The sequence below is a fragment of the Thermothelomyces thermophilus genome, chromosome 5, assembly GCF_000226095.1.
Source record: "Thermothelomyces thermophilus ATCC 42464 chromosome 5, complete sequence".
Classification (NCBI taxonomy): Eukaryota; Fungi; Ascomycota; class Sordariomycetes; order Sordariales; family Chaetomiaceae; genus Thermothelomyces; species Thermothelomyces thermophilus.
Genome location: NC_016476.1, coordinates 15,482 through 40,707, shown reverse-complemented (window position 1 = coordinate 40,707; position 25,226 = coordinate 15,482). Strand labels below are relative to the sequence as shown.

At 59.8% G+C, this 25,226-nt stretch overlaps 11 protein-coding genes across 11 annotated transcripts; 5 read left to right on the top strand and 6 right to left on the bottom strand.

Annotated features, from left to right (window-relative positions):
- The first annotated feature begins 184 nt into the window (after nucleotides 1-184).
- On the top strand, nucleotides 185-2,009 carry MYCTH_2315754 (uncharacterized protein). The gene is made up of 2 exons (XM_003664694.1): nucleotides 185-1,656; nucleotides 1,722-2,009. The coding sequence occupies exon 1, from the start codon at nucleotides 384-386 to the stop codon at nucleotides 1,650-1,652; it is 1,269 nt and encodes a 422-aa protein (XP_003664742.1). The 5' UTR covers nucleotides 185-383; the 3' UTR covers nucleotides 1,653-1,656; nucleotides 1,722-2,009.
- An 82-nt stretch (nucleotides 2,010-2,091) lies between these two features.
- Nucleotides 2,092-2,980, bottom strand: MYCTH_2307850 (uncharacterized protein). Its single transcript, XM_003664693.1, has 2 exons — nucleotides 2,588-2,980; nucleotides 2,092-2,532 (listed from the first exon to the last, which is right to left on the bottom strand). The coding sequence occupies exons 1-2, from the start codon at nucleotides 2,861-2,863 to the stop codon at nucleotides 2,200-2,202; spliced, it is 609 nt and encodes a 202-aa protein (XP_003664741.1). The 5' UTR covers nucleotides 2,864-2,980; the 3' UTR covers nucleotides 2,092-2,199.
- Nucleotides 2,981-3,613: 633 nt separating this feature from the next.
- Nucleotides 3,614-7,206, top strand: MYCTH_2307849 (uncharacterized protein). The gene is made up of 4 exons (XM_003664692.1): nucleotides 3,614-3,942; nucleotides 4,023-4,745; nucleotides 4,799-5,870; nucleotides 5,930-7,206. Exons 1-4 carry the CDS (start codon nucleotides 3,760-3,762, stop codon nucleotides 6,724-6,726), a joined length of 2,775 nt encoding a protein of 924 aa, XP_003664740.1. The 5' UTR covers nucleotides 3,614-3,759; the 3' UTR covers nucleotides 6,727-7,206.
- A 298-nt stretch (nucleotides 7,207-7,504) lies between these two features.
- On the top strand, nucleotides 7,505-9,577 carry MYCTH_2307847 (uncharacterized protein). Its single transcript, XM_003664691.1, has one exon. The coding sequence runs from the start codon at nucleotides 7,649-7,651 to the stop codon at nucleotides 9,422-9,424; it is 1,776 nt and encodes a 591-aa protein (XP_003664739.1). The 5' UTR covers nucleotides 7,505-7,648; the 3' UTR covers nucleotides 9,425-9,577.
- Nucleotides 9,578-10,065: 488 nt separating this feature from the next.
- Nucleotides 10,066-10,848, bottom strand: MYCTH_2128552 (uncharacterized protein; the record flags this gene model as incomplete). Its single annotated transcript, XM_003664690.1, has 1 exon — nucleotides 10,066-10,848. One exon carries the CDS (start codon nucleotides 10,846-10,848, stop codon nucleotides 10,066-10,068), a length of 783 nt encoding a protein of 260 aa, XP_003664738.1.
- Nucleotides 10,849-11,734: 886 nt separating this feature from the next.
- MYCTH_2307846 (uncharacterized protein) lies at nucleotides 11,735-13,713 on the bottom strand. Its single transcript, XM_003664689.1, has 2 exons — nucleotides 12,550-13,713; nucleotides 11,735-12,481 (listed from the first exon to the last, which is right to left on the bottom strand). Exons 1-2 carry the CDS (start codon nucleotides 13,552-13,554, stop codon nucleotides 11,846-11,848), a joined length of 1,641 nt encoding a protein of 546 aa, XP_003664737.1. The 5' UTR covers nucleotides 13,555-13,713; the 3' UTR covers nucleotides 11,735-11,845.
- Nucleotides 13,714-14,352: 639 nt separating this feature from the next.
- Nucleotides 14,353-15,513, top strand: MYCTH_2307844 (uncharacterized protein). Its single transcript, XM_003664688.1, has 2 exons — nucleotides 14,353-14,389; nucleotides 14,452-15,513. The coding sequence occupies exon 2, from the start codon at nucleotides 14,507-14,509 to the stop codon at nucleotides 15,470-15,472; it is 966 nt and encodes a 321-aa protein (XP_003664736.1). The 5' UTR covers nucleotides 14,353-14,389; nucleotides 14,452-14,506; the 3' UTR covers nucleotides 15,473-15,513.
- MYCTH_2307842 (uncharacterized protein) lies at nucleotides 15,514-16,928 on the bottom strand. Its single transcript, XM_003664687.1, has one exon. It carries the CDS (start codon nucleotides 16,695-16,697, stop codon nucleotides 15,555-15,557), a length of 1,143 nt encoding a protein of 380 aa, XP_003664735.1. The 5' UTR covers nucleotides 16,698-16,928; the 3' UTR covers nucleotides 15,514-15,554.
- Nucleotides 16,929-18,310: 1,382 nt separating this feature from the next.
- On the top strand, nucleotides 18,311-19,209 carry MYCTH_2307841 (uncharacterized protein). The gene has a single exon (XM_003664686.1). The coding sequence runs from the start codon at nucleotides 18,315-18,317 to the stop codon at nucleotides 18,930-18,932; it is 618 nt and encodes a 205-aa protein (XP_003664734.1). The 5' UTR covers nucleotides 18,311-18,314; the 3' UTR covers nucleotides 18,933-19,209.
- Nucleotides 19,210-19,771: 562 nt separating this feature from the next.
- On the bottom strand, nucleotides 19,772-22,676 carry MYCTH_2307840 (uncharacterized protein). Its single transcript, XM_003664685.1, has 2 exons — nucleotides 21,815-22,676; nucleotides 19,772-21,730 (listed from the first exon to the last, which is right to left on the bottom strand). The coding sequence occupies exons 1-2, from the start codon at nucleotides 22,213-22,215 to the stop codon at nucleotides 20,050-20,052; spliced, it is 2,082 nt and encodes a 693-aa protein (XP_003664733.1). The 5' UTR covers nucleotides 22,216-22,676; the 3' UTR covers nucleotides 19,772-20,049.
- Nucleotides 22,677-23,546: 870 nt separating this feature from the next.
- On the bottom strand, nucleotides 23,547-24,535 carry MYCTH_2307838 (uncharacterized protein). The gene has a single exon (XM_003664684.1). The coding sequence runs from the start codon at nucleotides 24,397-24,399 to the stop codon at nucleotides 23,809-23,811; it is 591 nt and encodes a 196-aa protein (XP_003664732.1). The 5' UTR covers nucleotides 24,400-24,535; the 3' UTR covers nucleotides 23,547-23,808.
- Between the last annotated feature and the right edge of the window lie 691 nt (nucleotides 24,536-25,226).

The following is a 25,226-nucleotide window of genomic DNA, read 5'->3' as shown; positions in this document are numbered from 1 at the left end:
TAGACTGCAATCATCTTGACGGTCTCCACTCCGCACCGCCCCGAGTTCATTCAAGGAACCGCACTGAGCAACAAACAAGACAGCATTTCAAATTTCACGCGATGGCGCGGTTCCCCAGGCCCATACCTGGGCTTCGTTCACCATGTCACGTAATGAAAGCAAAGTCGAGCACCACAGCGATCATACCTGCCAGGAACGCTTTTCCTCCTCCCATTTATGCTGCTGTCTCAAATTCGCAACGGTCTGCCCAATCAGGGACAAGGCCAGCATCGACATCGTCACGGTCATTACACTCGTCCTCCAACCAGCCCTCTCCAACCGGTCAGTTTTCGATAGGTGCAGGCGACTTGCCCTCTCCGACGCATGAGCATCAATCATCCAAGATGGGCCGGCCTGCACCGCTAGCTGTGCTGCCGCTGGCCAACGTTCTGCGGTCGCTCATGACGACCACGGTCTCGTCCTCGCCGCTACTGCTGCCGCCCTCACTGGCTGTGATGTCTGCCCTGGCCAACACTACCCGGCCGCTGCTCAATCCGGACAGGAATCCCATCCTCCGCTTCTTTCTCAAAAAGACATTCTATGCCCAGTTTTGCGCCGGCGAGAACGCGGCTGAAGTACGACGGACTATCGAGTCGCTCAAGGGGATCGGTTTCGCCGGCGTCATTCTGGGCCATGCCAGGGAGGTAGTTCTTAGCGAAGCGCAAATGAAGGATCTCATGTCGTGTAGCAGCGGCGCCGTGGCCGACGAATGTGTGCGAAATGAAATCACCCCGTGGGCCAAAGGAACGATGGAAACGGTGATGCTGGCGTCCCCGGGCGACTTTGTTGCGCTCAAGCTCACGGGCGCCGGCCGACAGGCCCTCTATGCCCTTTCCAAGCGCCTGCCGCCATCCGAGGCCCTGTCGAGTGCTATCGACGCCATCTGCCGCCTGGCCGCTGACCGTGGTGTCCGCCTGCTCTTCGATGCCGAGCAGCAGGCCCTCCAGCCGGGTATCGACGATTGGTCCCTCGAATACATGCGCAAGTTCAACACCGCCGATAGCGCCGTCGTCTACGGGACTTACCAGGCCTATCTGAAGGCAACGCCCTCGACGCTCAGCCGGCACCTTGCTGCTGCGCGTGAGGGTGGGTTTGCGCTGGGCGTCAAGCTCGTCCGGGGCGCCTACCTGGGCTCTGATCCGCGGCATCTCATCCACGATACCAAGGCTGACACGGACATGGCGTATGACGGCCTTGCCGAGGCGCTCCTGCGGAGACGGTGGAACGACCAGCTCAGGCCGCAGAGCGAGAGCGACGAAGACGCGGCGTTCCCCAACGTGGGCGTGGTTCTGGCTACGCACAACCGCGAGTCTGTGCTTAGGGCGCAGGCAATCCTTTCTGAGGGGAGTGCCGACTGCGTGGACGTGGCATTTGCCCAGCTGCAGGGCATGGCGGACGAGGTCAGCTGCGAGCTGGTGACGAAAGGTGCCGGGGATAAGACGCCCCGTGCCTACAAGTACCTCGTCTGGGGGTCGACGGGCGAATGTATGAAGTATCTGCTGCGGAGAGCCCACGAGAACCGAGACGCGGTGCAGAGGACACGAGCCGGGCGCGATGCCATGCGGGCCGAACTGATGCGGAGGGTCAAGAAGGCGTTTGGGTTGTCCACTTGAAGTGCTGAATTGGGTTAACACTGCACGCGAAGAAGGTTTCGGGGGCAGGAGTTTGGGGTGGAGCGATACTTTGGTTGACTTCTGGTGCCATCATGACTCTTAGCGTCCACGGACGGCTATTCTATTTTTTTTTTTTTTCTAGCAAGCTTAATGAGACCGGTTCAATCCATTAACCACGGTTTCTGGTACGGATTGCTGCCGTGTGCGGAATCATTTTGGATCCATGACTTTCCCGAACCGAGCACCACACCCTCAAAGCGAGATTTTGACAGTTCTCCTCGTTTGTAGTGTGGCATAAGGATAGCTGCGGTCGACATCGAGTGGCGACACATCTAATCCTCAGTCCATGGTCCTTGCACCTACTCCGCGGCCTTCGTCTCCAGAGAACCTCCTGGTGCCGCGCAAAGTCACGGCTGTGGCAAGCCGGATCTCTCGTATCGAGCGCGGGTTGGAAGGCAGGCCACTAGCCTCAGGCTGCCTTGTTGGTGAGACTTTCTGTCCCCCTCATATGAAGCCAGTTCCAACATCGCAGCCAGTAGCCCGATTCTCATAACCCCCGCAACGCCATCCCCATGAGTGCCAACCTCTCACTCTGCTTCCGCTTCTCCTGCTCGTCGGAAATTCGGTCCAGCGCCGGGACGCCGTTGAGACGGTAATACTTGCGCACCTTGGGCCAATCGGTAGTTTGAGCAAGCTCGGCATCTGTTAAAGGTGTCGGCTTTCCGTGGACATGCTGACTCAAGTGATCCCAGATGGCCTGTTGCGTTTGTATTGGTGCCGAGTCTCCATCTTGTGCATTCGACGGTGGCACGACCTTGACCACAATCAGGTCTTTTGTCTTGCCAGGAGTGATACCCCATCTCCGATAAGCGTCTGCGATCTGGGGCTAGGTCAGCATAAATCGAGGCACTCGGGCGCGGAACAGAGCGAAGTACGTTATTGTTGGCATTGAACGATACCACAATCTCCGAGTGAACATTGGGTGTTCGTAGTGACCCGTCCAGCAAGACGTTGACGGCGCTGTAGATGGCCGAGAGGAGGTGTAGCCGGGAAATGACCGACGAGGCATCAATAAAGGCGTACTTGAATTCGCTGTTCCGAGAGAGGAGTTGCGCGTGAAGGAAGTCGGCATTTGACACGTCACGAAAGAAGGCGGCATAGATCTGGCAGCTCGAGGGAACGTGTTCCAGCTCGAGCTTTTCGAGAGCCATATCTGCAGTTGTCCTGTTTCCAAAGAGTCGTGGCCTGGGCGTTATGCTCGTCGTATGCGGCCGTAAAGAAGGATCTACAGTAAATAGATCGCGGCGTCAAGCCTAGCAGCCGCGGAAGCCGACAAGATCGTCCGATAATAATAAGCCTGACATTTGCAAGACTTGTCCAGTGCCCGGTTGGAGGGGCAGCGCGGGGTTGGCCGCTGCCAGCCCTGCCTGCAATGGTGGGGTTCGCAGCTGCAGGAGTGGTGGAGCTGGCCGCTTGTGGGCCTACCTTAACCTTTTCTCCAATTCGTACCCACCCAAGGCCATCGATCATGGAGAATTGACCACCAACTGAAGTTGAATAAGAGTGTCCTTTCACTTGGACCGTATTAGGTACGTAACAAAATATATGTGCACATACATCGTCGTGAGCCCGCCTTGTGAACACGCCCTGAGAGCGGTGGTGCCAACCCCAGCAACGCAAGGGTACTCTGCATATGAATCGTTTCAGGCATCTGCTAATCACACTGTGTGCTGCCGATGCCGCGCCGAGCTTAAACCTTGTCGGACCTGGGAGGAAATCCCGACCCTCTGGAGACGCGCTGCATTGCTGCATTGAATCGGGCGGATTCAATCGCCCCTGAACATCTGGATCTGGGGCCGGCAATCATCTCCCCCCGTTCATCGAACATCGGCAACCTCCGTTCCGTTTAACACCGGATCCTTGACCCGGTCAAGCACGGGGGCAGCGGTGGCTTCCAAGCGCTTTTGCATCGTGCGTTGAATCGTCGCCACGACTGCAGTTCAAGGCTCTCTTCTCTCTTCAAGCCCTGCCGCCCGTGTTGGCGCGGCACGACATCGCCAGAAAGCTGGAAGCGCACCGGGTCCTGCTGCCCTGTCGCCGAGACACCATGCCCCAACCCCGTCCGCCCAAGCGGCCTAGCGACGCCGGCGACGGGTCAGCCGACTCGGCGGCCCCTGCGCCCAAGGTGAAGCTGGCGCGTCTCGAGCGCAGGCCCGAGGAGTTCTCCAACGTTGTCAAGAGCAAACTGCAGTCGTACACGCGCACGGGGCAGGCATGCGACCGATGCAAGGTGAGCATGTCGCGCGCCTCGATTCCATTCCAAGTTTGCAAGCACCCGCCCGAGACTGACTTTGTTGTTGCTCCGCGTAGGTCCGCAAGATTCGCTGTGACGCCCTCCCGGAAGGTTGCTCGCATTGCGCCACCCAAAACCTCGAGTGTTATGTCACCGACCGCGTCACTGGCCGCACCGAGCGGAGGGGCTATCTGCAACAGCTCGAACGCGAGAAAGGTGCCATGCTCGTCCACATCCGCGAGCTCGAGAAGCTGCTGGAGAACCACGGCGTCGAAGTACGGCCGTGGCAGTGGCCGGGGTATACCACCACCTACCCTCCGGGAGTCAGTTTCGACCACCTTGGCAACCCGGTTCAAGACCCGTCTTCCAAGGAGCAATGGCAGCAAGTCGGCTTGGTGTGGGTCAAGAACAGCCAGAAAAAGTCGCAAAACAACAGCAGTGCCCAACCGCCGTGGTCGACCCTCGCGTCCAGGCCGAAAGACAGCTACCTGGGCGTCTCGTCGGACAGCGCACCCCTGAGTTCTATCAAGGGGACGACGCTGTCCATCCTCGGGACCAATATCGATATTACCTGTTTCGACGCCCCTGACATGGACGAGCCCGCTCCCGGCACGCCCATCGGGTCGCCGCTCTACAACAAATCGGTCATGGCTTACCTCCAGTCCGCCCTCAACATCAACCCTCCGCTGACCAATGTGGAACTGCCCCCCAAGATGGAGGCATTCCGTTACGCCGAGTGGTACTTCCTCATGATCCACCCGTTCCTCCCAATCCTGCACAAGCCCTCCTTCATGCAGCTTGTAAGGCTTCCAGCTCCTTCGGCCGTGTCGTGCCCCGCGCTAATGTCCGACAGTTAACACGCATCTACGACGACCCGACGTTTAAACCAACGGTGCCGGAGCTGGTCATTGTCCACATGGTCCTCGCCACCATCTATTTTCAGTACGGCGTCAGGAACCGAGAGGAGCCCGAGAAGCACGCCCAGCTCAACGACCTCTCTAACAAGCATTACCACTGGAGCCTGAGCAAGTTCTTCGATCTCGCCATCTCTCAGTCGGTGACGGCCGTCCAGGCCCTCGCCATGATCGCCTCGCATACCCGCAACTTCCCCAAGCCCGAGTGCTCTTTGGCCGTCTCGAGCTACGCTTTCGGCAGGGCCATCGAGATGAATCTGCACAGGGCCGCCGAGATACCGGCCGGCGGTACGACACTCGAGAACGAAGTGCGCAAGAGGGTCTGGTGGGCCATCGTGGCCATCCTGTGCACGCTGAACGGACGGCTCGGGCGGCCCATGCCCATTTCCGTCGAAGAGTTCGACGTCGAGTTCCCGATCGCCATCGACGACGAATTCATCGGGGAGGAAGGCATTCTGGATCCGTCCAAGATTGGTCACTGCAGCTACCATGCGGGACTGATGGGGTTCAAGATCACGCCCTTGTTCATCGAGATGTATTCCAAACTTTACAGTGTGCGTCGCGACCCGAGCAAGTACGTCCAGGTGGTCACCCAGCTCGAGGAGGCCCTGCGCAATCTCTTGGACGAGCTCCCGGACGAGCTCCGAGTGGAGAAGTGCCAACCGGGCAATCGGGTCTTTGCTCTCTATACCCAGGCCTTCTGCCTGGAGTTCACCCTTTGTCTAAGACACCCTTCCGTTTGCCTGACAGACGACCCCAAGATCTGTGCCGAGAACACCAGGATCTGCGAGGACGCCGCTCGAGAGCTGCTCAAGGTGGTTGGGTCCCTGTACAAGCTCAAGTCACTGGACACAACGTGGTACCAGCAGTCGGTGTACATTGCCGCCATGTTCTCGGTCTTGGTGGCGCACTGGCAGCGACGTTTCGAGACAACGGCGGTCGAGGTTGCCGCTCTCCGTGAGGATATGTCGCTTTGGCTCGGCATCATTAGGGAAATCGGGAGGCTCCAGGGTAAGTTCTTGCCACACCCACCAGTTACTTTTGCACTTAGTATACTGACACTGGCCTAGGCATCGGCGATCGTCTAGCCATCGAGATTAGTGGCATCATCGAGCGAACTATCAGCTGGATCGAGCAAGACATGGGCCGCAAGCCGGGCTCCCCAGCTGGCGAAGCCTCTGTCAAAAAGCAGCCAGATTCGTATCCAACATCGGCGAAACCGAAGCAACAAGTAGAAGACCCGGGCAATCCGCTGCTGCCGGCCAGTGTAGGAACGGTCGGCTCCTCCGAACAGCGAAGCGCTGGTACGACCAACGGCAACACGTATTACGATGGCGGAGTGGCGGGCTCGACCGCTCCTTATCCGCCTCTCGGCTACGGTGACCAAGCGAACGGGGGAGCCGCTCTCAACAACAACGGAAACGGGACAGTCGATTCCGCCGACGGGACTCAGTATTTATATGCGGCAGCGTCTGCCGCAACAGCCGCTGCAGGGCCCAACCACACCGGCGCGATGGATCAGGCGGCCGCAGCACAGAACCCATTGGTCGCCTTTGCCTCGCAAGCCACGCAGCACGTCGCCGGCCAAACGGCGGATAGCTGGCCCGCACAGACGTCGTTGATGGGGCATCCCGCGGCGCCCGCCAATCCGTGGCACGACTGGACAAATGCCATACAGGACACCCAGGAGCGGTACAGCGCCAACGCCCTGCTCACACTGAACTCGGGGCGGCCTGGTGATGCCGGCACCGGCACCGGCGCGGTAGTCGACCACGTCGGACAGGGGGACGCGATGACCAACGCACACACCGGGCAGTGGCCTCTCCTACTGTTCCACGACGGGTCCGGGAACGTGAGCGGGCCATAGGCAGCTCGATCTCCCATGTCGGCATGCTCTTTTTTGGGGGAGGGGTGCTATTTTATCATATCTACGGGGGCCTGCTTTGGTGTCGGTGTAGGCTTACCTGCTGGGCCACATGTGCCTGGGACTAACTAATACCGGCTTGTTTTTGGGGCAATCATGCTAAAACAAAAAGCTATAATTCAGTCTCTAGCACTTTTGCCATGAGGGGTGGTGGGTTGGTGTTTGGGCGTCGAGTTGGAAGCAGCAGGTAACATTTCTGGCAATCTTTTGGGCTGATTTACCGGATATACCCAAAGGTATCTTTGTCCTGAGCAATTTGGATCATCTAATGTTTTGTGGCGGGGTTCGATTCGATATGCGTTAGCTCGGTGGTCGGGATATGACAGGGGACCTTCAGGACGGCATAACAGGAATATATACACGTTTATTCAGGGAATGCTACAGCCTACAAGACATGGCATGCTCTTAGCAACGACATTGACTGGGAGACGCTGCTCATCGTTGATAGACAGATTGGCAGAACCGGGCTGATTGGTACGGTTATGGCCAACGTTTCCCCCTTGTTGACCTACCCTCCAGCACAGAGCTGCGGCTGAGGGTAAGTCGCGGCCGGATTGAGCCCGTGGATAGGGATGAAGCCCGCAGAGGGAGCAACACCCTAACCCTCGGCGCCCCTGGCCCACTGCAGCTTCCCGCCAAGCCGTCAGGGTGCGGATGCGCAGAGGGGCCCCCCTTTTCAGTGTGCTCTACGGAGTAACTACAAGCATTCTGTTCCAAAGTTCCCGCCTTTGCCCATAATTAAACCGCCAACGGCATCGTCAATCGCTTGCCTTCTTTTTCTTTGTATTTTTCCTTTTTTACGTTTTTTATAATATTTATTGTCTTTCAGAGGCGCAGGCAACGAGCGCCAAATGCCGTTTTCTAGATGACTCGCCTGATCCCGACCGCGATCCTCCGCAATGTCCTGCGATACCTGATCCCGCTGTCGATCGCTCTGACTCTCTACCTCTACCTCTATCCCGTCTTCAACACCTGCGCATTCCCGCTGCCACCCGACCCGAGCAGCGCCTCTGTCTCGGCCGACACCGGGCGCGCAGCCTTTGTCGAGACGGCCAAGGTGCACTGGCACACCGCCGCGGGCACCGCCGACCACCCAACTATATTTATCCCTTCCCGCCCGCCGGCGCCGTTCCGTCTCCTTGCCCTCGGCGACCCGCAGCTCGAAGGCGACACGTCTATCCCGACCGACTACCTGGGCGTCTTCCCGCACGCAAAGAGTCTGTTCCGACATGCGACCTTCCGATCGAGGCACTCTTCGCTGCGACAGCGCATCCGGCAGAGCTTCCATGACCTGGTCGACATAGTCTTTGAGGACACCTTCAATGCGCTCGAGTCACTGCGCAAGAGGATCGATTTGGTCGGCAACGACCTCTACCTCGCACACATCTACCGCACGGTGCGTTGGTGGTCGCGCCCGACGCACGTCACCGTGCTGGGCGACCTCCTGGGAAGCCAGTGGATCAATAACGAGGAGTTCTACCGCCGCGCTGGCCGGTATTGGAACCGCGTGTTCCGCGGCGCCGAGCGCGTGCCGGACGACGTCGCCGCCTACCCGGCCGAGGAATACGACCTGGCGGGCAGGCTCGGAGGCGGGCCCTTCAACGAGTCGACCGCTTGGGTACGGCGCGTCATCAACGTCGCGGGGAACCACGACATTGGCTATGCGGGCGACCTCAACGACGAGAGGGCCGAGAGGTTCGAGCGCGCATTCGGCAAGCTCAACTACGAGCTCCGCTTCGAGCTGCCCCTCACGAACGCGTCCCTGGCCGGGACCAACTTTGACGCCGACCCGAGCTCGACCCGCCTGGTCCCCGAGCTGCGCATCATCGTGCTCAACGACATGAACCTCGACACCCCCGTCATCTCGACCAAGCTGCAGGACGAAACGTACGCCTTCGTCAACAAGGTCATCAGCACATCCGCCGCCGTCGAGTTCAAGGGCCACTTCACCGTCATCCTCACCCACATCCCCCTGTACAAGCCCGTGGGCGTCTGCGTCGACGACCCCTTCTTTGATTTTCACCAGCACGACGGCAGCCTCCGGGAGCAGAACCAGCTGAGCGTCCCCGCCAGCAAGGGCTTCCTCGAGGGCATCCTGGGTATGTCGGGCGACGTCAAGGCGGCGGGTCGCGGCCGCGGCCGGCCGGGCATCATCCTCAACGGGCACGACCACGAGGGCTGCGATACGTGGCACTACATCAACCAGTCGGTCGCCGACCCGGAGCAGCGGTCGTGGGAGGTCAAGCGCTGGCGGCAGGCCAAGACGGCCGGCATCGTCGGCCGCGACGAGCTCCCCGGCGTCCGGGAGGTGACGGTCCGGAGCATGATGGGCGGCTTTGGCGGCAACGCCGGCCTGCTGAGCATCTGGTTCGACGAGGCCAGCTGGGAGTGGAGGACCGAGTACGCGACCTGCCCGCTCGGGACGCAGCACCTGTGGTGGCTGGTGCACATCTTGGACCTGATCGTCCTCGCGGCGATCCTGCTGCTCGCCGTCGCCGCGTTCCTGTCGGCCTCCGGGCTAAACGTGGACAGGGCCGTGCAAGAGTCGGCCGCTAAACTTTCCACGCCACAGAAGAAGCTCGCCCGGCCCAATACTCCTGCCAAACGCTCTGCGCTGGCCAAGGGTGGCGGCTCGGGATAATTGGGCGGTGCCTAGCACCGCGCTGTAAGTAGTATGTACTTTCCATGTATAGAACTCACCATGTCTTCTTTCTGCTACCGTAGGTTCTACGTGCATCACGGTGATGCAATCCGGGTTAATGCAGTCGTACATACATGCAAGATCCTCCCTACCTCGGCTCCCTGTGGCATGCATGGAACCGATGGTACAGGACGAGGGAGCTAACACGTTGACGGCGGCACCTACGGAAACAGTACAGCGCGAGGGTTCAGCAATACTCATACTCCGCGTTTACTCTTTTATGCTTCAAACTCAAGACTCCTAACACAAGACTCAAAGGATTTGCACCGGGTTTAAGTCCCGCCCCCTCCTTCTCCACACCGTTTTTCTCCCGACCCCCCTTTCCCAACCTTCCCAAGCGGGCGGATGCCATTTCGTGTATTAGTTTCCCCCTTGTTCCACAGCTGCCTAAACAGGAAGTCTCTCGGGATTCAGGAGTCTCGCATGAGAAAGCATCCTCAGTTGCCGCGCAGACTTCGTGGACACAGGATGTCAGTATTCAGCACTGCCGCGGCCGGGTCGGAGACCTACCTTTGATTTTTGTTTCCTGCTAGCTTCACCCATCGGAGCATGAGAGTACTCATTGCTCATTCACATTCAGCCTAGGCCTGCTGCTGCTGCTGCTGCTGCTGCTGCTCCGAGTGCTCTTCCTCGCGATACTCGCCCTGCTCCGTCCCCCGCTGGGCATCCTCCATAGTTATGTCGGTGCCAGCCCTGCCCACGCGGGACCGGGTGAGGGAGAAGCTGTTTTGCGGCATGGCGTTGCTGTGCCGGGTGCCGCGGCGAGCATCCTCCTGGTTTCGCGCCGTGGCGTTCTCGTCGTTCCTCTTCTCTGCGGCCTGCTCGGCCTGCTCGGACTGGCGGGCGTCTTGTTGTGCGCCGGTGCGCTGCTGATCCCGGGAGAGCCCAAAGGCTTCTTTGAAAACGTTGCGGGCCATGACCGCGAAATTGTTGACCCTGCGCGAGCTGCTGACGCCGTCAGCGGTGCCGTGGCGTTCATCTTCCGTGGCGGTCTGATGGACGGAAAGCATCTCGTTGTCGGCAGATGAGGGCATTTGGCTGTCATCCCGGGTGTTGAGGTCGGCGGGCATCGCATTGAAGTCCTGCCCGAATCCAGGGGACTCCGCGTTCTGACTGCCCGGCTCGGCTCCCTGGTAGTCGCGCCGGGTGGAGGGTACGGTCTGGATGCAGTCACTTGAGCCAAGCTCCATGCGAGGGTCGCTGTAGTGCTGGGACCGCTTCTCGTTCGCAGCCAGGGTTACACCGAGGCTTTCTTTGCTGGGCTCTTTGGCATTCGAATAGTCTGCCCCGGAGGTCAATCGCGGGAGAGCGCTGGCAGCGCCGGCGGCGAGGGCAGCCGTGAGCATTGCGCGAGTCAGCTTCATCGTGACGAGTGAGTCTGTGGAAGGGAACGCGTAAAGGCTTGTTGTGACAACGGTGATGGCTCGAAGACTGAAGATTGGATGTTAGATGGCAATGGATGGCACGATGAGTCTCATCCATCCCCCAAACATCGAGCGAGGAACAAGAGGCTTAATATAGCCATCTTGGAGAGCGATCATACACACCTCCGGGGGAATCTACGGGCGAGCATCCATACCCATGCCATCACATCCAGGGCAGTCCTGATGGATGCTCAGAACCATGCTCACCAGTTCTGAAACCCCGTGTTTGGCTGGGACAAGGCGGATACCCGTCAACCTATCGCCAAAGGAGGAAGTTGAAAATTCGACACGTTACCTAGCCTGAGGACTCTAAAACTAGCCCTCCAATTCTCCTTCGCTGCTTCTAGCGCCCGCGGCACGGCTCTCCGTGACATCCGCGAGGGTTCATGCAGCAGACAGCTGGGACGAAGCAAACAAATACAGACAGACCGCAAGCAAACCCGTGTTCTCCTTCTGGTTCTGCGGACCTGGTGGCCACGCTTGTTGATCCCTCTTCGGGAGGGCGTACCTATACGAGGCATGTCCCACGACACTGTAGCCAGAACATAATTACGGGCTGAAAAATCCACCTTTGGCGTACAAGTTTCGTGGCATGAGACGGCTGTGTGCCCGGTGAAACCGTCGCTCGCGGGTAGGTAGGGCACACGAGCCAGCCCAGACAAGTTCCATACATAGCACCTTCGTCGAATGGCAAGCCCAACAGGGATGCTGTACATTCGGCATTGTATATGATGTATGATACAAGGCTCAGAAGACCTAACCCCCTGAGCTATTACCTTTCTATGCAACCCCCCCTCTCTTTTTTATGTCGTACACAACTTGTGCTCTGAATCCGGCATCGTCTCCACGAACAATCGACTTCCCGGAGAAAGAAAAGCGGGGTTCGTCATGCTGTTAATACAATGGTGGTGAAAGGCAGCGTCGGGCAGCGCGCCCATCAGTTGCTCTTGGTCTGGCCAGCGCTGGCGCCGGTGTTCTCCTTCTTGTCCTCGGCCGGGGTGAACCAGCCAAAGAAGGACGACTTCATGCTCTTCATGGCCTCCTTCTGGGCCTTCTCCATGGCCTCCTGCTCTTCCTTGAGCCACTTCTCGCCGTTCTTGCGGATCTCCTCCTCCATCATCAGGTAGTTGCGCAGGCCGCGCTCCCGGGCAATGTCCTGGAGCATCTTGCCCTTGGCAAACGCCTCCTGAGGATTTTCCTCGCCCTCGGGAGCGACCATGAGGCTCATGTTGCTGGGCTTCAGGCCAAGGTGGCTGCTGAGCCAGCTCATGCCTCCGCCCCGCGACTTGGCCTGGAGCCGCTTGTTGTGCTCCGCACGAGCCAACGCCTCTCGGCGGGCGAACTCGGTGGGGATGTGGTGGCCCTCGAACGACTTGATGACCTTGCGCACGTCGTTGTACTGCATCGTGTGGATGAACTCGAGGAACGGAACCAGGGACACTAGCTCCTTGTCCTTGGGGTCTCCGGTCCACTTGGGCAGAATGATGGCGTTCTCGGGCTGCGCGCGCACATGCTTGGGATCTGTGTCGATGATGATCACCTTGGACAGATCGCGGTTGAGATAGGACAGGTCCTGTTCCCAACGTTAGCATTCGACAGGATCTACAGAGCAACGAGTATCAATTGAGAAGGGGGGCATACCTTGACGATCTCACCGTCCTGGTACTTGGTCGCTTCCCGGAACAGCGGCCACATGATGAAGCGGTAGGGGTCCAGCTTGCGCACCAAGGGCTCACCCGTGGCGAAGGGGACGGTGGTGAAGAGGACGATCTCGTAGTACTGGCTCAGGTAATGCAGGAAGTAGTCGACGCCAGGGCGTTTCGCCACTCGCCAGCCGTGCTCTCGCGACCACTCGCTATGGACGAGCATGTCCTCGAGACTGATGCACAGCGTGTACGGGCGAGCGAAGGACGGGTCGGGATCCGGGAGCAGCTTCTCGAAGGCCGGCTCCTGGTAGTACGTCACGGTCCTGCCCATGCGGGCCATGGCGCGCTTCCACCAGAGGCCAATGCCCCAGCCATTGGGGATTTCGGGGTTCTTGGCGAGCTCCTCCTCGTCCCAGTCCCTGCCGAGGTAGGCCACGCCAACGACGGCCGAGACGCCGGCAAAGATGAAGGCCCACGTGGCCATCTTCTGGCGGCGGCGCTCAGTCGAGGAGACGTATGCCGACGCGGGCAGCTCGCCCTTGCCCCGACCCCCTCGACCCCCGGTTTTGGGTGGCTCTTCCTGCTGTTCGACGGCTGCCAGAGCGGCCTTGTCGGTCGCTCCCGAGGTCTCGTACTCCAGCGTGGACGGGATACCCTGTGTGAGATCGGGGAGCTTGGAGAGATCTGGTATCGGCTCTTCGGTGGCGGGTTCTCGCGGGGTTCCAGGCTCGGATGCCCGTTCGGCCGCCTGCTCCTTTGGCGGCTCCGAGACGGGTTGTGAGGCGGACGGCGACGCGGCGCTGCTGGGTGGTGGTTGTGACGGCTTCTGTGCGGATGTGTTTGGCGAGCTGGCGAACCGCGGCGGCTGCGGTTTGCTGTTCTTCGCCATGCCCCGGCTCCAGATTGTGGCAGGCACGCTCTGCGGCCGGAAGGCGGACGGGCCGGCGAGGGTCACCGCCCGCAAGGTCGCCGCCGAGCGCGCGGCAGCTCGCGACAGCATCATGACTCTCCCAATCTGGGCGTTTTTTTATCTCCGCGGGGGAGGAGCTGAAGCTAGGTCTGTCTCGGAAAAAAAGCCCAGGTGCGGTATGCTGCGCCTGGCATTCGGGATGGTGCGGAAAACTTTCAAAATCGTCATCCGCGCCGCGATGGTTGCTCCATGCGTGCAAAAAATCCACAATCAGGCCTTGCAGGCTGCGTGAGTGGGCTCTGTGGGCTTTACAGGCAAGCACGGACCAGTTGCTCACCTTTGCAGTCAGGCAAGTTCCTAGCCCAAATATGGAAAGCCCTTGAATGTGGAGTTAACTACTCCGTATGTTTCGTCATATGCAACCTACCAGTGGCCCACAGCTTCCGCAAGTGCTCACGTGCCCCACTCCCAATTGCCCCGCCGGAGTCTGGAAGTGTCAATCCCGGCGCTTCTACGGGTACTGTGGTATATACCCGGGTCGCCTGCCCCCGTGTCTAAAAGCCAGAAGAAGCCGGTTTCCCCCTTCTGCTCTGCCGTGTTCCCCTCACGAACCCAGATCTCCTCTCTGTCGACGATTTATTTTACCGGCAGCGCCCTTTTTTCCCGCCCTCTCGAGTTTACTTCACTCGCACGCCGCCCTCCGTTCCATGCGCCGCCCCTTCCCCAACTCATCAGACCACCACACCAAACTCTCGCCCCTCTCGACGTTGCCAGCCATGGCTGCTGCGGATGCATTCTAGAGGGTGGCCCGACCGTCGCGTATAGTTTGTACTCGCCATGGGACCACCCTCCGAGTCCTACTTTTTCTCAGCTCCAGCATAACTGAGTGCTTCTACATCGCTCTCGGATGACCAAGACACACTGTGTGAGGCCGATCCCTTGAGTTCATCTTCCCTCCGCCGACGCATTCTAACATGTCGTGGGAAGAAATACCCTGAAAACACACTACGCTCGAGAGGTCTTTCCATTCAATTGCATCACGATGGCCCCCAGGCGCCCCCAGCGGAGAGCGATCCGCACGGCGGTTGACCCTGCTCTTCCCACACCCGATCAGTCGACAGAGACAACACCGGTCAGCTCGGCTTTTCCATCGGCGTACCCCTCCGAGGCGGAGAACGAGAGCGACGCCGAGGAGGGAATTCTCTCTGCGCCGATGACCCCCCCGGCTACTGGTGCCGTAGTACCACAGACCCCGCCTAAGAAGAGACGGATTCCCGAGAAGCCTTTTCGGTTCCTGGACCTGCCTTCAGAGCTGCGCGTCGAGATATACGCACTCCACTTTGAAGGGATCGACCAAGTCGTCGACCTGGACTCGGACAACTACAAGCGCGTCCACAAGAAGTTGGCGATTTTCCGGACGTGCCGGACCATCTACCACGAGGCTTCGCATGTGTTCTACAGCACCCATACATTCCGCATATTCCCCACGCAGCCCGGGCGATTCTTCAAGACGAAGAAACCCCTGCTCGCCCGCCTAAACACGAACCAGCGCCGGTCCATCACCTCGCTCGAACTGCGCCTCGGCCCGGGCTGGAACAGGCCCCCGCGCGGCTGGGTCGTGAACGCGGCGCTCGGCCTGAGCGAGTGCGTCAACGTGCGCCAGCTGACCGTCTTTGTCGAGTGCGACCCGAGCGACAGCGTCTTCAAGGGTTTCCGCAAGGCGGACGGCTTCTACGAGACCTTCTCGCGGAACCTGCTGGACGACGTCTTGGCAGAGATGCCGTTTTTGGATCGCGTCCATTTCGACGCCTGGAGCAGCGTCAAGAAGACGGGCGCCATGATGACGGGTCTCCTCGAGGTCGCGAGGGCCCGTGGCAGGAAGATATGCTGGGGTCCCGAGAGGGGGTGGAGTGAGGACGAGGAGGAGGACGAGGGGGGCCAGCGGGACCAGCACGAGCAGACAATGGCGCAGCTACAGGCAGCCATGGCATTTCTGGGCACCACGTAAGAAGGGGAAGGATGGATATATTTTGTGTCATGTGTGTCTCGACGAGGTTTCTCCGTGTGTATGATTTAGTGCTAGCTAGCGTTTACAGGCCGCTCAATGTCTGAATGATCCTCACCGCTTCACTTCTGACCTCTCGTACGATGTCGCCGGCGGCGGCTACGCTCCTGATCAAGCCGATATTGGCACCGGCGTAGGTCGCGGTCCACCCGTCGGGCCCCCACGCGGCATCTCCCTTACTGACGGCCTCGTCGTGGCGTTTCTTGATCTCTTGGAACGGGGTGCCGGCCTGATGCTCGGCCCAGCTCCGGTTGATGATGGTGCGCGGGCTGAACTGCTCCGGCCAGCCGAACGTGCCCCGGAGGTGGTTGTACAGGTGCGTCCGGACCGTGTTGGCGCCGCCGTCGGCCGCCCGGACCACCTCGTCCTGGTAGCCCTTGCTGATGCGCGCCTCGTGCGAGGCCAGGAACCGCGTGCCCATGGCCACGCCCGCCGCGCCGACCGCCAGCGCGGCCGCCACCCCGCGCCCGTCGGCCACGCCGCCCGCCGCGATCAGCGGGATGCCCGAGTCCCGCGTCGCGTCCGCGATCTCGGGCAGGAGCGTGACGAACCCGGTGCCGTCCGACGCCCGGCCGTGCCCGCCCGCCTCGGCGCCCTGGACGACCAGGACGTCCGGCGGGGACGCGCTCCGCGCCGCGTCGAGCGCCTCCCGCAGCGTGCCGACCTGCAGCCAGACGCGGGTCTCGGGCGACGCCTCGCGCAGCCGCCGCGTCCACGCGTCCACGTCGGGCTGGCCGTGCCGCGGCGCAAAGAGCCACGCCGCCGCCGGGCGGTACCGCGCGACCGCCGCCGCGGCCACGTCAACGTCGCCGTTCCAGAGCTGGAACCCGACTCCTACAGGGAGCACGCCGTCGCGCTGCGGGATGCCGTAGGAGAAAGAATCAGAGGAATCAGAAGCAAGAGGAGGAGGAGAAGAAGAAGAAGAAGAAGAAGAAGAAGAAGAGGCGAGCAGCAGCCCCTTGGCCGTCTCCAGGTCGGCCGCCGTGCTCTCCGGTTTCAGGCCCGGCCCGATAAAGCCGAGCCCGCCGGCGCGGGACACGGCCACGGCCAGCTCGGGACCCGACATGACCCGCATCGGCGCGCCCACGATGAGCGGGGCGACCGTCCAGCGGTACTCTGTCGCCAGCCGGTCGCGGAACGTCAGAGAATGGAGCCTTCCTTCTTCCATTGTGGAGCTTGATTCGCTGGCTGTGCTGTTGTAGTTTGTAGATGACTTGGATGAACCGGAACTGGAGTGACGTATTAATAATAGTGCTTCCTTTTGCGCTCGTTCCCGTTGTTTGGGGGCAGCGGCTATTGGCCTATGGTTCGGTAAGGCAGGAAGATGGTTGCCAATGCGGAGAACCGAGGCCCATCGCCCCCGAGGCAGCTGTTTCGATAGTAGGGCCATTGTTGTGACGGAAGAATGCGAGCTCCTGACGAAAAGTGGAGGCGTGCGGGCAACAACAACCACTTGCCGATTTGCGGTCCCATCTGCTGTCACATGCATTCAATTCTTGGTCTCGCTCGATTCAACCTTGCATCATCTCAGGGTCAAATGCCTGTGTAGCGAACTAAACGGCATGCAACTAAGCGTATCGTCCGTCCATTGAAATTTCGCTAATCATTCAACATGATAGTTTTTGGCTGCTAATTATGTCCATTAGAGTCGATGTACGGAGTAGCGTTCATGGCTAACCACCACCATATCTAATAATCACTTAGGGTTACCTACTGGAACCAAGAACGAACACTCCCCCACCTCTTCGCATTCCGGCGATTCACATCATCACTGGCCGTCATATTACTAAGTTGATTAACGAATTCTTGTCTCCCTCGAGTGAGAGGGCTTGACTCAAATTCTCGCGACAGCAAATATAGATGCCCTTTGTTGCGCTGAATCGCCATCTGTCGTGCGTCGAGGTCGTTAGGGAAAAAAAATGTGTCATAGAGCAATTGCCGAGATCATCAAACGTGAGGATGGTGTGATATTAATTCTCCTTTTGAGGAAAAAGCGACTTGAACCGTTAGGTCGTCCGTTCTCCGGTACTGGTGACGCCGCCGAAGGTCAAGGTAAGGCACACCTACCTCTCATGTCTGAAACGGTCTCTAATAGCTGCCGCTTTGCACCCGCGTTCCTTCCCTGCTTTTCATCTCCGCGCCCTTCCTTCGTTCGCACTATCCAGACTCACCAATGAGAGGCGGATGCGGCCCACTCGTATGCCTAAATGTCCACGTGAGGGCGCGACAATCTCGCGCCCCAACGCCATTGAACATCCCCCCTCCTTCCTGACTCCATCTACGCGGGTACGTGCTTCGACGAAATCTGACGTGTTCACGATCTCGGGCACCAAAACCCAGTGAGGCATTTCAACCGCCTAACAGCAACACCTGACCACTCCCAAAATCGCTTCCTGGTCTCAATCTTGGCCATTGTTTCATTGTACCGTCAACAAGCGACATGCAAGAAGCGGCTCATTCGGTTCCGCCGCAGACGCTCCCATCCCCACGACGGGAGCCACCCGCGGCCATTGATGAATCTGCCCGGTATGCCAGAATCGGCGTCGCCCCGCCGCCCAAGGCCGACAACCGCACGCGTTTCAAGAGTTTCGTGGACCGCATCAACCGGCGACAGTGGGAACTCTTGAGCGATGTCGTCCACGGGAGGCTAAGATACAACAAACGGCATCTGTCCTTGTACGAGTTCACTGCCGTCCTGAAGCACGAGTTTGCACCCAAGACGAACATCACTCTAGACATTGTCACCTCCCTCGGCGGAGACGATGCCGGCGCCGACGGCCCGGTCATGGCCCGCCTGCGCGTCAATACGTTGGTCACCGAAGGGCCATGCTTGCCGTCAGCGGCGAGAAAACATTCCGAGTACGCCAGACACATGGTAGCGCATTTTGCCGACGGCAAGATCAGCCACCTCTACGACATCTCGGACGCCGACGAGAAGCAGAACCTGTCCCAGCGCATCGTGCCGCTGCCCAGCCCGCGCCCGCCGCCGCCGCCGCCGCGGACGTCGGTCGACTTGCGGCGTTTCTACGCCGACTACATCAGCTGCATCAACGACGGGAGAATCGCGGAGGAGCTGCACCGGTTCTGCAGCCCTTCCGGGGTCGTGTGGAACGGCACTCATTACACGGTCCAACAGTACGGTGAAATGATTCAGAGCAGCAGGGAAGCCATCTCGGGGCTCTTCTTCGACACCCACACGCTGGTCGTCGACGGGAGCCGGCAGCAGCTGGCTGCGCGGCTCGAGTTTACGGGCACTCCGGTCAAACCGTTGGCCGGGGGCGTCCCGAACGGGCGGCCGGTGGCGTTTGCCGAGCACGTCTTCTATTGGCTGGAGGGGGGCAAGATATCCGATGTTCTAACAATCGTCGACTGGGATGACTACAGGTCGCAACTTGCTCGCTGATGGTGGATGATTTCTCTTTTCAATTTGGTTGAGGAGTGGGACTCTTGGCGGACGAGCTGGCCGTTATTAATTACTAATTACTGTATCCAGCGATCCGCCAGATAACCCGTCACGAAGGCGAACACGGTCTTGTGCAGCAAGTCGACCACCTGCTACCTGCTCGCCGACGGGCCACGTCCTTCGTCGCTTGCGTGTTAGACCTTTGGTATGAAACTACTGTCGCATCGCCATCGGCGCGGGCCACTCACCAAGGGGGCGCGCCCACGCCGGTCCAGTTCTCGAGCGTCTGGTCAATCATCAGCCGCACGTCGACGAACATGAAATCCGTGAGCGGCCCACGCGGGCCGCAGTAGCTTGCAATCTCGCGTATGACCGCGGCTGCCGCTCCTTGACCGAAGTGCATGACGATGTTCAGGCCCCAGAGTTCTTCCTTGGTCCGCGGCTGAGCGTTGATGAGCCTCGCCAGCGTCTTCCCGGGCATATCTGAGCTCGCCCTTCTGGTGAAGAGCTGCTCGACCTTCTCGGCGGCCGTCATGCAAAGACGGAGAAGTAGCTTTTGATTAGCAGGGCCTCATTCGACGGCGAACTGACGGAGCAACCGGCACAACTCACGCAGCAACCCCGGCGACGCCGGCGCAGGCGCCGTAGAATACAAGTGCGCCCCATCCCAGCCTCGGATGCGGCCGGACGGGGTCCGTTGGGCGGCAGGACATTGCGATGGTGAATGCCAGAATGGGAGTACGACAATTGTTATTTGACCGGAACGAAAATCAAATAATAGGTCGTCATGGATCAAATGGTAGACGTCATCGAGATTGAGGGTGACGGTCCACCAGACAGGACTTGGGGACTCTTTCTCGTGGAAAAACAATCCGATCAATGGGTCACGGAGTATGGTATACCTACTTTGATTAATCAATCGTACAAAGCTCAGACGCCTATCGGGTATCAAAGCAAGACAAGAAGAAATAATGGGCCGCAAACGCCTCAAAATGAAACAACGCCGGCGGATAGCTGGGAGTCACCAGGGGAGAACATAGCTTTCCCTCCGACCCCCCGCCCCACCTCCTCCCTTTTCTTTCCTGTACTAAATATCCAAGAAAAAAAAAAAAACATCTCAAAAGGCAGCATTGCTCTTTCGTGCCACGCCGTTGGCTGCCAGGTTATACTCGGACCGCTTCCGGATCAGAAAGGCCAGGCCGAGCATGAAGTCGGTGTGGTGGCGGGCGGGGATGGTGTGCATGAGCGGACGGATGACGCGGGCCGCGAGCCGCTCGGCCGTCATCTCGTTGACCGGCGCGGCGTCGGCGAGGTCTCCCCACAGGTTCAGCAGCAGCTTGAACAGGGCGCGGGCGTGGCCCTGGACGCCCAGCAGGGCCTCCTCCCAGAAGTCGATCCCCTGGTCCAGGCGGACGCCGCCGACGGCGGCCTGCCGGGACAGCGACACCCAGCGCTTGGCGACCGACTCGGAGATGAGCGGCCGCGGCAGCTCCGACAGGAACACGAGGATCAGGGCGGCCGCTTCGTGGACCGTGAACTGCGACCAGTCGAGCTCCTTGCCGTAGCTCGTCTCGGGCGAGCTGAAGACAGCCTTGAGCTCGGCCAGCCTGTCCTGGTCCTCGAGGCCGCCGAAGACGTGCGGCACGTGCAGGCCGCAGTCGCGGATGTGGTAGACGCACCGCAGGACGCACAGCGGGTAGTCGCGCGTCGCGTGCGACGACGACCCGCCCGTCCCGTGCCGGGTTCCGGCGACGCCCTTCGCCACCTGGATGCTGTTGGCGAGGGGGACGCCGAATACGGCGTTTGGGACTTGGGCCGCCGCCTCGTCGCCCACAGTAGCGGCGTCCCCCTTGGCAGAAGATGACCGCTTCCGGCCAAACATGCGGAAGGTGGTGGAGAGCTTGGAGCTGCGGCGGCGGAAGAGGCTGGACTGGCGGCCGGACGGGGGCGTCTCGCTTCCCGCACCTGCCAGAACGCCTGCCGGAACGCCTGCCGGAGCGCTCGTGGGAGAGGCGTCGTGCTGGGGATGTTCCCAGACGGACTCCAGGACCTGGCCTAACGCGCTCCCCCGGCGGCTATGGGTCGTCCTGGCCTCGGGGCGGAAGCGAGGATTCGGAGCAGCCCGCTCGGGCAGCTCGGTGACGGGCGTGTAGTACGGCTCCTGGCTCGTGCCGTACGACACATCGGAAGAAGACGAGGTCGACGTCGACATCCGCGGAGTGCTGGGCCAGCTCGGTGTCGGGGAAGGGCGTGGGTCGCAGTAGGTATCGGCAGTGCTCGGCCGATGCTGCGCCGGCGGGCGGCTCGGCATCGCGCAGCTCATCCTCGAGGCGGACCGCGGTGGCACCGGTGGGACTCGGGCCGGCATTTCGTTGAGCTCGCCGACGAACTCGTCCCCGTCTTCCTCCTCCTCTTCCCAAGGGTCGGCCAAGAAGCTCGTGGACTGGGTTGGTCGTCTCTGCTTCCCCGACCGGAAGGGCACGTCGTCGTAACTGACGTCGATGGCGCTGTCGGGGGGGCCGCCCATGGACGAGGTGCGATGCGGACGGCGGTCGTCGCGCTGGGCCGGGACGGGACTCCGAGGTTCGACGCCCGTCTCGGCCCGCAACATGTCGAGATAGTGCCCGAGTCTCGCCATGGCCACGCTCTGCTCCAGGTCGTCCTTCAGCTCGTTCGCCACCTCGGTGATCCGCGCCGTGACGATCGCTAACCCGTTATCTTCGGCCCCATCACCACCTCGCGCCTGCTCATCGTCCGGCGTGCCGCGATCTGCCGCGTCGGTCGCCCGTGATTTCGTCCTATCGACAACCATTAGTACTACATCCTGTACCAAGGGGGCGGCGTGGACGAGGCGGCGTGAATTTGCCGCCGGGGGGACTTACACTCCAACCAGGTCCGCAGCCAGGCCGAGCACCAGCTTGTACTCGCTCAGGGTCCATCGCAGGGTGTCGACATGCTTGCGGCTCGCCAGCCAGCGCGACCTCTTTTCCGGTCTCGGCACGTCCGGGCGGTTCAGCAGCGAGATGCAACCCTCGAGCTCGTTGAGGAGGGCGAGGCAGGTCTCGAGCACGGCCGGGGTGTGCTCGGCCAGCGACGGGGGAATGAAGGCGGCGTCGTACCCGAGCAGGTCGAGGACGCCGTCGAGCGAGTGCAGCTCGGTCGTGATGCCGTCAAATTCCGATCGCGACTCGCGCACCTCTCGCACAAACCGATTAACAGCAAGTAGCGTCCTGGCGACCGCCTCGCTGGCGGCCGAACACGCCGCGCTGACCGACCCGTCCATGTCTGCTCCCTGGTCCGTTGCCATCGTCGTTGTCGTCGCTGTCGTCGTTTTCGTCGTGGCCCGCGCAGACGGCAGCGCCGGCTCGAGCGGATGACTCGGGAGTACTTGCACCCAGTCCATTCCTCTGGCCGAGTTTAGAGTGCGGATCCCAAATCGCGGCTCACACTACCTCAGGTGCGCCAGAACGTCATTTAGGCCGCGGCGCGTGACGGAGCTGCTTCTGGCGGACGTTGGGAAGAGGACACGAAACAGGCCGGTGGTCGCATCGACAAACCCCGGGCGAGAGGGCTGGGCGAGAGACAACGTTACCTGGAATTTCTGATTTCTTAGACAGGTCGACACATTTGCCGGTTTTCGTCCAACCACGTTCCGGCCCCCATGGCCCCCTCGGTCTGGGGAAGTGGGGTCCTCCGAGGGAAGTGATCGTCGCCAATTCGCGGCTCGGATGCCGGCGGGGATGCAAGCAAGTTGCTGAGCACTGCAGGCACCACAATTCGGAGGATAAGTGATGCCACTAGCCGGCTGTACTTCGGTGTGCTCTCGGGTTATAGTGCGTGCCGTAGAGGTGGAGCATGCTCTGGAAGCCTTCGCCGAGCTCACTGCTGTGTTATCCGTACGGTCACATCTCCTAGTCAATCCGCCCTTTTCCTGGCTTCAACCTTCCTTGCTTGGCTTGCCCGGGCCATCACTCCACTGGGGGCTGGTGCCTGGGCGGCTCCTGTTGCCCCCCAGCTCCTCCTGACCTTCTGAAAACGGTGGGGAGGGGTTAGTTACCCCTAATCTTCACATGGCCTGCCTCGGCCAAAAGGGTGAGGTGACATGTGCCGTTTTCTTGCTCTACACCAGCATGCTCTCGTTCATGTTTTGCGCATTCCGAGCAGCAAGTAGTCGCGATGCTTGCACGGGCGGCCATTTTTTTTTCCTGGAGTGCAGTTCATACGGCGTAGTATCGATTGTCAGCGAGAATGGAACTGGAAAGCAGTCTGTGCACGTACTATGTAATCACTGGACCCAGCTCAGCTACGACGCAGCTGGGGCAGGTAATTTCGTTTGCTCCACCGCTTCCAAACGCCGGACTGCCGGCCCGGGACAACCCCCGTACTCCGTAGAGATCGCTGAATTCGTCACAGATCACAGATGTGCAAGGACGGACCACTTGTGCAGTGGGCGCATATATCAGCAGAGACGTGGATCGCGACTCGCAAACTCGAGGCAGAACTTGATCATCTTCCTCGGGTAGCTCGCTGGAGCTGTTCTCCTCGAAGAGCAGTTTCGGCCGTTTGACAACTTTTTTGTATTGTTTTATTCGTCTATTTTTCACTGCGTTTTTTTTTCGCAATTCGATGAGGTTGGTTGGTACATACGATGATCGATCGCCTTTGATGGCCAGCTCTCTCGACCAAGGCACACACGTCTCTTGCCGCTTATGAGGTCGCGAGCGAAAGGTTGTTGTAACATCGAAGGTAACGTACCCTGGTCGTGTCCTGGAACATGTGTATTGTATAGTTAAAGCCAGACATGTATCATGCAAAACTCTCAGCGGCCACCTCAACATTTGCCGAGCGCGTTTCTGATGGATACCTTGGTTGATTATCAGCCGCGGGGACGGAGGAGATAGCAGTGGTGGAAGATGTCTGGATCGGTCGGCTTGTGCTTTGGCGTTGGGATCTTGCTGATGACCTCCACCGAGAATATGGACTGGATCTCTTCGTCGAAGCGCTGGGATGAGTAGCTGAGGGAGACCCAGAACCCGCTCTCATCCAGGAAGCGGCGAACACTTCGAGCCATGGAGAGCAAGGCATCCTCTTCGCCGCATGCAATCGCGTCGGCAGTGCCCTTGTCAATGACGAGCTGATACTTGTCGCTCAAGTTGAGCCGAGTCGCGTCTGCTAGCAGGTACTGAGTCTGTACGTCGCCAAACCGGTCTTGCTCCAGCTGTCGGCCACGTTCCAGTGCGAGCGGTTCATAGTCGACGTTTGTGACGTTGAGAAAGCCACGTTCGCGAAGGTGGTTGTGGAGATCGCTGGTCCCGGAACCCAAGTGCAGAATTCGGATGGATGCGTTGAGGCCTGCCAGATAAGGCGTGAGAATGTCCATGACGGTAGACGACGGCGTCAGCCATTCAAAGGCGCGTTCCGAAGCAAACCGCTCGTGCCAGTAACTCTGTTTTTCAAAATCGGGCATGGTGATGGCTGCTGTGGTCTCGGAAGGAAGCAGATGGCCGATGCAGCGATTGGTGGCAGTTCAGAGTAATTATGTACGTCACCCTACTGCTTCATCGATTCATCTCAAAAACTTCCAAATGCTTCAACGTTCAGGTGGAACTCGCACCTTCCCTGTGGACCAATCCACAACACGCACGCTCCTATGATATTCCGCCTCCACCAACCCGTACCCTGAGCCGTTACCGTGCCTGATATGCTCCATCTGCGCCGAACAGAGGAAGTGGAGACGTATCATATAATCCGTACATTGGTTAGATATTGACGTTTAACGATGGCTCTCTGGCGCCCAACGTCCTCGTGGACTGCTTTTGTAAGCGGGGCCTTTGAGGATTGACCACCATGCTCTTTGGGTATTGCACGCCACAGCAGCTCGTCGGGGACGATTTTCGAGGCCAATTTGGGTAGTCGCCGGAATCCGAGACCCGCAGCAATCAACATCAAGGTTGAGTCGCTCGTTTTGGTATCAGCCGCAGCAGGGACAACAGCAGCAAGATTGCATCCTCGAGTCTGGGGCTGCCTAACGACACGTAGGGCAAAATACCGGAAGCCTTCTCTAGCCCTGGGATCCGGGCCCTTACTAATTCGATCAGGCATGTAGGTCATGGGATGGAATATCGAAACACTTGGTCCAGATCCGAGACAGCATAATCAAGGCTAGCGCCGAGACTTACGCGGCGAAACCAGGACAGAGCTACCAGCTTGGGGCGGTCGTTAGGTACCATTACTTGCAGAGTCGGCGGCTCGGTCGCGCAGTCCCGTTGGCTGCAGGACGAGGCAGGCAAAGCC